Source organism: Rhipicephalus sanguineus, chromosome 1 (assembly GCF_013339695.2).
Source record: "Rhipicephalus sanguineus isolate Rsan-2018 chromosome 1, BIME_Rsan_1.4, whole genome shotgun sequence".
NCBI lineage: Eukaryota > Metazoa > Arthropoda > Arachnida > Ixodida > Ixodidae > Rhipicephalus > Rhipicephalus sanguineus.
Window position 1 is genome coordinate 183,204,305 of NC_051176.1, and position 12,092 is coordinate 183,216,396.

The 12,092-nt window shown below is 40.0% G+C and overlaps 1 protein-coding gene across 2 annotated transcripts in view; it reads left to right on the top strand.

Moving 5' to 3' along the window:
• Positions 1-12,092, top strand: part of LOC119403507 (RUN and FYVE domain-containing protein 2) — an 80,830-nt gene that overhangs the window by 4,112 nt on the left and 64,626 nt on the right. Inside the window, exons 2-4 of one of the 2 annotated variants that reach the window (XM_037670439.2) lie at positions 5,597-5,739; positions 7,693-7,863; positions 11,113-11,230. In XM_037670439.2, coding sequence (XP_037526367.1) covers positions 5,597-5,739; positions 7,693-7,863; positions 11,113-11,230 — 432 coding nt within the window. The remainder of the gene's footprint in view (positions 1-5,596; positions 5,740-7,692; positions 7,864-11,112; positions 11,231-12,092) is intronic. The other variant, XM_037670447.1, reaches the window with a different exon arrangement.

Genomic DNA, 12,092 nt, shown 5'->3' on the forward strand with positions numbered 1-12,092 from the left:
GAATTTTTATTTTTTGCGTTCTAAGAATGTACAGACATTTAGAACTGCGGTGCAAAAAAATTTACGACTCCATCCGGGTTTGTTAAGAAGTTATGTTATTTTTTGGTTACTGCCCTCAAACTGACAATGGCATGTTTGGAACATGTAATGCTTCTTTCTCTTGAAACCTGATTTTCATTGTGTTTTATTGTTTTTCGTTGTGCAAAAGCTCGTGTGTTTTGAACGAATTGATATTTTCCAACGAAGCTTTTCATGCTTTTGCTTAAACATTAACCTGTGCATTGAATAAGGATATTGAAAACGAATAAGTTTTGATATTATAAGGTTTCAAATCACACGCAACCTCCTCAAATGACAGCTTTTGGTATTTGGGCTCTGTTATACTTAATATTGCTTACAGCGCAAAGATCCTAGTTTATTGCAGAGCCTAACTACACAGCTATAGTGCTGCCAAGCCATTTTTATTTCATGTGGTTAGATTGGCAATTATGACTTTTGGCGTGATGGATGTATTTTGGGTAATTTTGGTAATTATGTTATAACTAGTTTGATTTCTTTTTTACTCAACACGCTTAAATAGTGTTTTAAACTGTCCTCCTTAAAGGGGACATGACACGGTCACCCTCAAATTGCAGTTTTCAGCGAAAAGTAGAAATAAATAGTCTATTGTGCCTATACATATCTGAAAAATAGACTGTAAATGAATATATCAGTGCAAAATAAGCCCTAGAAGTTGCCAGCTATAAATCCTGCCTACCGCCGGCGACTGCCATTTTGCCGTGGCATGTGTGATGTCATGCGCTGCATGGAGCAGAGCCACGACGCTTCTGCCAAAGTTTCAGCTGTTGCAAAACGTTCAATTTCAATGCCAAGCTGAAGAAAGCTTGGATAGCTGGATTTCACGTGCAGCTGAGCATGGAACAAAATTGTTCACCGGAATACAGATACTTGCACAGCAAGCAGCTTGTTACGTCACGGCTCACGAGTTCACCAGTGTTGCCCGACTCTCAAGCCACTGACCTGCATATAAAAATATTCAATTATAAATTAAGTGCTGGACCAAATTTGCTAAAATTTTGCCAGCTTGTTTGTGAGTGCACAAGGATTAACCCACATAACACAGGTCAAGATCAAAAATAGGGTGTCATGGCCCCTTTAAGGCAGATGCGATGCAATCAGTTTTGGGTCAAAATCTAAAATGATTTCGAAAAAGGTGACATCCTTAATCATGTATCATTATGCTAAGAATAACAGCCAATGCTGTAAATATGTAGAAGTGGTGGTTGATCTTTCCACAAGTTAGCTCCAGTTTCCACAAGCCTTGTCTGTGCAATTTTTTGCTCTGTTGAGTTCATGTGCCACATATCTGACCTTGCAAATTTGCTTTGTCACTTAAAGGGACATTGAACAGAAACGTGTGGTAAGCTTTATTATTAGTTATGCTTCTACAACATCCCTCCTCTGCCATTCGTAGAATTGATGCCATAGTTGCCAATTGCCTGTTCTCCTTCCTGCTTTTTTTCTACTTTCACAGTGAAGTCTCTATGACTGCAGAAGAATTGATGCCTGGGCAAGTTGGAATTGGTTATGCATGTTCGAAATGGGCGGCGCAAAAACAAGGGACAAAGGAAAGACTACACACCACAGAGCGCCTTCTCACAACTAACTTTATTAAAAAGAACATACACTATTTGAACCTTCACCAAGTACCACGTGCTCTTACATCATTGATAGCCGACAGGGCACATAGACATGTGTTGCTGTAAAGATTAGGAACGGTTACAAAACTATAATCACATGTACACTTTTTTTTTTTTTTCTCCTATGTGATGAAACGATTGAGGAAACAAATTTCATCGTCATGCAGTGCTATTGATGGCATGCTTACACATAGATTGCCTTTTTTGTTAATGTGATGAGCCTCAACAATTTCTCTAGTAGCTTGATTGTTATGCCTGAAAATACATATGGTGTCATGAAAGTTGGGGGTGCGTCCGTGTTCTGCACAGTGTCGAGCAACGTGCGAGTAAGCATTGCCGTCCAATGAACGCTTGTGTTCGGACAGCCTTACATTGAGGCAACGGCCAGTTTGCCCAATGTAAACATGACCGCAGGAAAAAGGAAGCTGGTATGCAACTCCCGTTGTGCAAGGCACAAACGGTGACGTGTGCCTTACAGTGCAGCGTTTTTTTGTCACACCTGAACTTTTTTCTGCCAGTTTCCTCTCAACTATACCACAGATTCTATTCATTTTGTTGGGGGCGGAAAAAACAACCTTTATCTTATACCGACCAGCTACATTTTTGAGCCCATGCGACAGCTTATGTACATACGGAATTACAGTGATTTTTTCTTTTTCCACGGCCTTATTATCTTTGGTGAGCGTTCCTACTTTTACACGTTTTAGGAGCTTCTGCACATTCACCCTGATAGCACTTTCTGGAAAGCCTGCCACTCTTAGACGCTCAATTTGTTTCACACAGCTTTCGGCGGTTTTGTGGTAACATGATTTGAACAGGGATGAAAGTAGTAATGAAAATGCTATGCCATTTTTTACGACTTTTGAATGAGCTGATTTGAAGTTAAGAACCGGTTTTTCGGACCTTGGACTGTAATTCCAGCAAACATGATTGTCGGTTAGTTCAAGCTTCACTTCTAGGAACTGTAACTCTTTATTCTGTGGTACTTCATGAGTGAAGTTTAACCCGGAACCACACTTGTGAAACACGTCAACAGTGTTATTAACCGTCCGTGACAACATAATCAAAGTGCTAAGATACGTGGACGATTTTCTAGTAATTGTTCATAGTTCTAGTTTTGAACGGACGGTTACTAACACTGTTGACGTGTTTCACAAGTGTGGTTCCGGGTTAAACTTCACTCATGAAGTACCGCAGAATAAAGAGTTACAGTTCCTAGAAGTGAAGCTTGAACTAACCGACAATCATGTTTGCTGGAATTACAGTCCAAGGTCCGAAAAACCGGTTCTTAACTTCAAATCAGCTCATTCAAAAGTCGTAAAAAATGGCATAGCATTTTCATTACTACTTTCATCCCTGTTCAAATCATGTTACCACAAAACCGCCGAAAGCTGTGTGAAACAAATTGAGCGTCTAAGAGTGGCAGGCTTTCCAGAAAGTGCTATCAGGGTGAATGTGCAGAAGCTCCTAAAACGTGTAAAAGTAGGAACGCTCACCAAAGATAATAAGGCCGTGGAAAAAGAAAAAATCACTGTAATTCCGTATGTACATAAGCTGTCGCATGGGCTCAAAAATGTAGCTGGTCAGTATAAGATAAAGGTTGTTTTTTCCACCCCCAACAAAATGAATAGAATCTGTGGTATAGTTGAGAGGAAACTGGCAGAAAAAAGTTCAGGTGTGACAAAAAAACGCTGCACTGTAAGGCACACGTCACCGTTTGTGCCTTGCACAACGGGAGTTGTATACCAGCTTCCTTTTTCCTGCGGTCATGTTTACATTGGGCAAACTGGCCGTTGCCTCAATGTAAGGCTGTCCGAACACAAGCGTTCATTGGACGGCAATGCCTACTCGCACGTTGCTCGACACTGTGCAGAACACGGATGCACCCCCAACTTTCATGACACCATATGTATTTTCAGGCATAACAATCAAGCTACTAGAGAAATTGTTGAGGCTCATCACATTAACAAAAAAGGCAATCTATGTGTAAGCATGCCATCAATAGCACTGCATGACGATGAAATTTGTTTCCTCAATCGTTTCATCACATAGGAGAAAAAAAAAGTGTACATGTGATTATAGTTTTGTAACCGTTCCTAATCTTTACAGCAACACATGTCTATGTGCCCTGTCGGCTATCAATGATGTGAGAGCACGTGGTACTTGGTGAAGGTTCAAATAGTGTATGTTCTTTTTAATAAAGTTAGTTGTGAGAAGGCGCTCTGTGGTGTGTAGTCTTTCCTTTGTCCCTTGTTTTTGCGCCGCCCATTTCGAACATGCATCTCTATGACTGTCGTGTGCTGGGTTCACTCGTTTCACATTGCTAATTCAGCATCCTTACAGAACTTTTCATTTTCCTTGTCATCAAGAGAGCGTTAGTCAAGGAGGTGCAATCCCTGCAATGTTGTTCACTGCATGCTTATATGTATTCAAATGACTACATTGGAGAATAAATTAGAATAAATAATAATGGATAGTATCTCAGCAACTTATAGTTTACAGATGACATTGTACTCTACAGCAATAATGGCAACAAATTGCAAAAAATGATTGAAGACCTAAAGTAAGAAAACAGTAAAGTGGATATGCAAAAGACAAAAATAATGCTAGGTGGTCTGGTGAAAGAGCGAGAGTTTGCAGTAGACGACCGGATCTTAGAATCGGTAGAAGAGCATGTATATTCAGGTCATATACTAACAGGAGACCCTACTCATGAAAAGGAACTTCATTGAAGAATAAGGATGAGCTGGAGTGCATATGGCAGACCATACGGCAGACAACAGGCAATGTACCAGTGTCCTTAGAGCAAAAATTGCACAACCATTGCATATTGCCTGTACTGACATGTGGTAGAAACCTTGAAAATAACGAATAAACTCAAGAAGAAGTTAAGAACCACACAGCACGCAATGGAATGGAAAGTGATAAATGTAACATTAAGAGATAGGATGACCACACTGTGGATCAGAGAGCAAGCAGGGGTAGCCTGTGTTCTAGCTGACATTGAGAGAAAAAAATGGAGCTGGGCAGGCCATGTAATGTGCAGGACTGATAACCTGTGGTCAGTTAAAGCAGTGGAACGGGCACCAAGGGATGGGAAATATAGCAGTGGATGGCAGAAGGGTGGGGTGATCAAATTTAAGAAATTTGCAGGGCTAAAATAGAATCTCCTTGCAAAAGACAGTGTAAATTGGTGATCACAGGGAGAGCCATTTGTGCTGCAGTTGATATAAAAATAGGCTGATGATGACGTTGCTTCCATGATACCAAAAATGTCACTTTAATCATCATAAGATACTTGGTAATTTGAAAAAGATACAAAAATTAAACACATATGGCAATGCCACCTGCATTTTAGGGTAGCCTTGCTCATTGCTTTTATCCAATATGTTGTTTGTAACTGAATATTGGCTGAACTGTCTCATATCGGCATAAATTTTTTAGTGAAAGCTTAACATTCCCACAGAACTGCTGGTCTGGGTGGGTTAATTAATTAGAATATTTAAATGCAAGCTATATCTGAAGCGACCAAAACAGTGAACCCATTTTTATGGTTGGAGTGATCCAATGTTTCTAATAAATATTTGGGGGGTGACTTCTGGCTGTCATGTCCCATTTTAAATGTAGAAGGATGCAAAAGCACCTTCAAAGTAACAGTGGTTTCCTTGAAGGAGCCAGGGTAGATGAAATGAATGTCTCTTTTTTGTGACAATAATTTCACCTTATCAAATCAGTTCAGCATGTAAATAAGACATTTGGTGGTATTAGGTGCTGTAGTGTCAGACACAACAAATGAAAATTCTAACAAATAGTATAATTGCCTTCCATTCGGTTACTTTCTGCTACATCTCTACTGTTTGGTATGAGCACTGTAGATCCTTAACATGTCTTCTCAGCCGGCCAATGGCCAAGGACACCATTTACCTCTGCAACTTTCGAGTCTCTGTTGACGGGGAGTGGCTGTGCCTCAAGGAGCTTGCTGATGTCCAGTTTGACACCCAGAAACCCCTTGCAGTGACAACACCTTATGCCTTCGAGGGTGTGTGCATCATTGGGACTCTGCTTTCGAGCTATAGCATGTACTACTTTGCAGTACTGAAACAGTATAGTTGCTTTTAAGAGTACCACTATTGATTGTTGTTAGTGTTCCATCTTTATTTTCAGCTTAAGTTTCACCCATCTCTCTTGCCATTATTGTGTGTTAGGTGTTGATGATACTGCATTCTGACAGTGGGATTTCAAATGCCAGCAGTACTTTTGTACCTTTTGTTGTATGTTGCATTTTTTATGTGTGCTTGTTTAAAAACATTGTTTTCTTGCTTGTTTTTTTTTTCACTACCTTTTTGATGTCTCTATATTAGTGGCCTGTGAATATTCAAAATTTCAACACAAATCATATAGTGTGGATTGACAACACTGTTGTGAAAAAAGTTTCTTTATGCACTTGTAATGATTGATATAACATAGAGATCACTGTTTTCTGCTATCCACGAAAACGCATGAAATGCGTTCACTTGAGTGTAGGCATGTGTATGTTCGCATACATACTAGCTTTCTTATTTCTACTTTATGTAGATGTAAACCTTGTGATGGCGGAGTGCTAAGGGTCAACGTAACACTTCTACCAAATTTATATTTTTGAAGAATACGGAATGGAGGGATTCCTACAAAAGTAAAAAGAAATATTGTATTCACATGTGTAATGCTGTTCCAGCCTCCGACTACGATTCCACATAATGTATTGTCAAAAAAGCTTGTGTGTTACGGTGTCTGCTGCAGAAGTTCTCATGCATATTTTCTCTTGATCAAAGTGATGCACTTGTTATTTAAAAACTGATCTGGTCACAAAGCTTCACTCCTTTCTTGTGTTTTGCAAATTTAGTTGTTGATTAAAAGATATTTAGAATTTCCTGTCAGTTGGTGCTTATACATATTAATCCAATGTAATTTAGTAGTATTGAACATTGCTGTGAAACAAATTCTTGAACTTGGATTCTTTTTTTGTCTTGTCACTTCAGAGGAGGAGTTTGTCACAGCTTGACATGCATGTTCGCTTCAGCCAGTGCTGTTATTTTGAGTTTTATATGACATGTCACTTTCTGATGAACTGCTGATTGTGTAACTCTGCATTCTGTCAATGAGGTTTATATAATGGTAATAAGCAGGAAAAATTGTGAAAACTAGTGGTTATGTCATACCTTTTTTTTTTGTTATGAGGGTACCAGTGAAAAATGGTTCTAAACTGAGTTTTATTTTTTACCATATTTTTACATTTTGAAAAAGGGTGCTTATTTTTATTTACGTGCATAGTGACAGCACTTTATTTATGTTGAAAGGTTTTCAGCTGTGGAAATTAGGAATGCTGACCTTGTGACAGTTTAACGAAAATCTGGAAATTTCACATGGGTTGATTATGGCAACATTTAGCCTAGCCACAGGAGCTGTGATGTTTTAGACAGTAGCGCAAAGAATCACACGGACGGCGAAAGAGCAAGACGAGACGTAGTGCTGTGTCCAGTCTTGCATTTTCACCGTCCGTGTGCTTCTTTATGCTAATGCCTGAATTATGTGCTACCAACTGGCCCATCAGTCTGTCCTTTTGAGCTGTGATGTTTTGGGCAATGGTGAGTGCTGCTGTAATGTGCTCTTCATTATTAGTGTGGTGAAGAGTTGGCAGGTGATTGCTTCTGTTGGATAACATGTCACAGAGCTGTTTTTGTCAGCAGAAGATACCCAGCAACTCAAGTAGAGGAATAGTATTTAATATTGTGGAGCACTTCTGTCAGTAATCTCTGTCCTTGACAGTGTTCTTTTTTTGCTTTCACAGGAGGGAACAGGTAGTTTGAATCTGACGTGCTGTTTTGTTTTTCAGGTGTCGACTTTTTTTTCAGCATTTGGTGGTGGGGCTCAGTGCATGATGATATATTCAAAAGCACCATCCTGGTTGTTTCTTTTTGTATTTCGATGTTGCTGATCCCTGCTTGAACTCCAGATCGAGATCCTGTGGCTATAGAACGCTCCAACCTGCTCAACTTGACCAAGTTGGTTGTGAAAGAGCTCATAGAATCATCACTGAAGTTTGGGCGTATGCTCGACTCGGACCATCCTCCATTGCAGCATTTCTTTATCCTGCTTGAGCATGTCCTCAGACATGGCTTAAAACGTGAGTGATTCTTTCTTCTTTAAAAAAAATTCAAGTATGACTCAAAATGTTTTGTATTGATTGTAACAATTTATGGTATAGAGCCAACTTTCCCTATGCACATGTCATATATGAATGGGGATGTCATGACCTATACAGTGCACCACATTGCATTAACAGTTTCTTAATTGCAGTGATACATCCAACTTTTCTACTGCTACTAGCTTGATTTCACTGTACTTCATCTGTGCATTTATTATCCCTTTGCGACATGGCGTCCTTATTTGGAGAGGCAACTTAATTTTGCCATTTCTGTGCACTTTTGGCTAGAAGGAGACAACGAACACTGAGTTAGCGGTAAATTAAGCATTTTTGTTGCCTAATGTTCCTTTATATCTCGTCTGGTTCAAATATTATGCTACCTACGATCGCTTTGACGTGGGTTGGATGCAGGCTGTATTGGAAGAAATTTCAAAATATTTTTTTACCTTTTTAGGAATGCTCGGTGCCAGTAGATAACTATCGCATATAATTTGAGTGGGTCGTTGAATTCGGTTTATGAAGAAATATAGCATGACCGACAATACAATAATTTGATCATCATCTACGTTGTAATTACAATTAATTGCTGTAAAATATGCTATAAATGAATTGTGACACTTCCACTTGCTTTAATCTTGGTCTCCAGAACCTTGGCATCAAATTATGTAAATTTCACGCATTTGTACACAGACGATCATAATGCATGTCGGAAAGTTTATATTTTTGCGTTCATCAACAGCTTTGAACTAGTTTTTAAAACCCGCCGCAGTGGTCTAGTGGTTATGGTGCTCAAATACTGACCAGGAGGTCAGGGAATTAAATCCCAGCTGTGGTGGCTGCATTTCAATGGAAGCAAAATGCTAGAGGACCTGGGATTTTAAGAATTCCAGGTGGGGGGGGGGGGGGGGTCAAAATTTCCAGAGCCCTCCATTATGGTGTCTCTCACAATTGTATAGTGGTTTAGAGGCACAAAAACGGTTAAACGCCAATAATTATTTTTAACTACTTTTTGAAATTGTATATATAATTGCATAAGACATGTATGCATTTGGTTTGTTCCACTTTGTAATAAAGAAAGTTGGTAAGTTTTTCTCCAGAGAACATTTAAAATGGCACTGAGAAATTCATAATTTATAAAATTATGCAATGTGGTGTACCTTAGGTTAGTGCAAGCCATATACATGTTTTTTACCAACTTGAACGTGCCATTTCTTAAAATGCCTTTCCTTGAAGCTTGTTTTAAAATATTTGCTTAATGTAAGCTTTTTTTTTCTGGACCTGCGCTTGAAGTCGAACAGCTTTTCTAACTACCATGTAGGCATAAATATACTGAATATTGCAGAACTACTACTACATGAAAAGGAGATGGTGACAGAGCAAGCAGGTTTCAGTAAAGGGTGTGGTACGAGAGTTAGCATTGCAAATACGAGATAGTTGATGGAAACTTGTAAAGAATACCAAGGATAAAACGGATGCTTGGGCGAGTTGGTTCATACTTCATGCTCCCGGTATATCAAGAGAATGGGTGTTCCTGAACACCTCATAATTCTGCTGAGACCTATACACCAGACAGGAACCACTTGTTAAGACAAATGTTGGTTATGCAACTTGGTTTCGAGTTCAAAAAGGAGTCAGGCAGGGCCATATCGTTTCGCCATACTGATTTAACTGTACGCAGCTTATGTATTCAGGAATGGCAATTTGGAAAACCGGGATGTAGGAGGGAAAATCGGAGGGGGAACAAAGGTAACCAAGTCACAATATGCAGACGACACTATGTTAATAGCAAGAAGCATAAAAGACATAAAAACATTATTCTGAAGGTAAAAGAAGAAAGTGAGAAGGCTGGTCTTTTAAATAATGACTTATCAGATATTATAGAACACTACATTTTCGCTGACAGTATGCTTGATTGTGAACTTGAATGCTCTGTGAATGAAAGGACCTAGCTTTCTTTCTTGCCCAGCATTTTTATTGCAGAAACAGGGCATCAATAACTGTTACTTGGCACACAAGGGGGATAAGTGCACACGCTGTTAGGTCCCATGTTGGCAGCGCAAAAACAATGTGTTCCAACTCACACTACAGCGATGGAAAAGTAACTGACAAGAATTTCATGGCTCTGAACATATGGGAGGCAAAAGCATACAGATTTGGGCTGGTTGGTTCTTCACTTGAGTAGAAGCAGTGCAAGGAGGGCATAAGAAAGGGACAACATCATTGTCTGTCCCTTTCTCACGTCCTGTTCCTTTGCACTGTTTCTACTGAGGATACTCAAACGACAGCCAAGTGGTTAGAGTGTCCAATCAACCAAGTGGTTCAGCGTCCGCCTCCACTGCAAGAGCTACTGCGTTCGATTTGCAGCGCCGCCAGGCACACCCCAGTTTTTCTAATGGAGAGAGAGTACCCACAACCCCGATGTGGCGCTCAGTATTGTGGGTACTCTTATCTCGAGAAGGTGGCCTTTCCTTTCCACTCCACTTCCCCCTCCCCCCAAAGACACTGAGCATGGGTTGCAGAAATAAACATCTTTCCTATCATTTTACTGCTGCTCAGGATAATGAAGACCTTGCATTGTTTGGGTCAATGAGTAAGACACATAACGAAGTTTATCCGTAGCAAAAACTAAATTCAACACACAAGTCGAAGACATGAAAGTAATGATGCAAACAGCACTGACTTATAAGTGTTTGTCTTCCTTTCTATGTCCTCGTATTCCACACTGTGCTTATTTTGCCATGAAAACCAGCTCGCCCAAGCCTCCAACCATGCACTTTGTTAACTGAGTGCTTGATAGCAGTTTGCCAGCTGTGCACAAGCCAGCTAATGCCGGATAATTTTTTCCTTATGCCCACTTTCCCCTAATCATTAAAAAGAAAAACCTGTGGGGGAAGCAAGCATGGCATAAACATTATATTTTTAAGTTATTCGATCAGCGTAGCTCAAAAGGCCGGTACTGGAGGGTATAATTTTAGGCAATAATTTATTTACTTAAAATTTGGGCTGAGTGGTGTAGTGTGCAGCTTCCACTGCTGAGTTGTGTCATCTTTGTCTCATGTGCAGGCATATGCATGTGTGTGTGTGTGTGTTTGTATCTCTGGTTATTGTTACTAGGTTTCATCAGCTGCTGAAAAGCGACTGATTTGATGGTGGTTTTTTAGGGCTTTTATTTTCAGTTGTAGCGCAAAGTGTGTGCTATGCGGGTTTTGCTTGTTACCCTACTTTCAGCTAAAAAAGGCATTCTGGGACCTAAGAAAGAACTTTGGAATGTTCTTGAGGCAGTTGAAAAGTTTGTACCTGAAGCAGCTGACATCACAACAAGTGTGCGAGATCTGCCAACTGTCAAGTTAGTTGCTGGAATTTATTATTTTCATTTTGTTTATACATTGTCACTAGGCATATCCAGCCTAAGTCATGCTCTATGTGTGCTTGTTAGGCTTTCTGCCTTTATTTGCCTACTATAAGGATGGGAAGTTAATTGTGAAGGTGATGGTTATACTGGGGGACACTAGCTTTGTGAAATTTGGGGGCCTAATAATAGGACCACCATTGATAGCCATGAAGCATAATCTAGAATCCTTTTCTTTGCATTCTTTATTCTGAGCAACAGAGGTACAAGCTCCTTAAGCCCGGAAAAGTTCTATAGTCAGGTGGAGCTTAAGAAGTCCACAGCATTTCCTCCACAAAGGCGGATGCGCACAAGACTACGCCAATGGGCATTGCGCAATCCGGACTGAAGTCATGAACTGGACTGCCGGTGACCCCGCCTTTGGAGATCATTGCCGAGTGCATGCGTGGCACTATTTATTTAGTTGCAGAGGCGATCGGCTGCCGCGCTTCGGCCGTCAGGACGAGGCCTCTCCGGACTTCATAAGTTGTATCCGACTATAGTGATACAGCACCTCTTAAAGTCAGTTCTAACTGATGATCATTTGGTTTTTATTCTAAAAGAGCATACTTGCCTGATCACACTGCGCGGGCACATGCTCACATTAGCACTTTTAACAGTACATGTAGATAGTCAGTTTCTCCATCATCATCATCATCACCACCACAGGATGAAGGCCTCACCTAGTGATCTATACAATGTACCCTGTCTTGCACGAGCCGATTTTATTTTTATATGTGCAAATATTTAATTTCTGTTTCTCCAGTTCCGCTCAAATAAAAAGTATATTTTGTTTTTCTAAACACATACATTCATATTC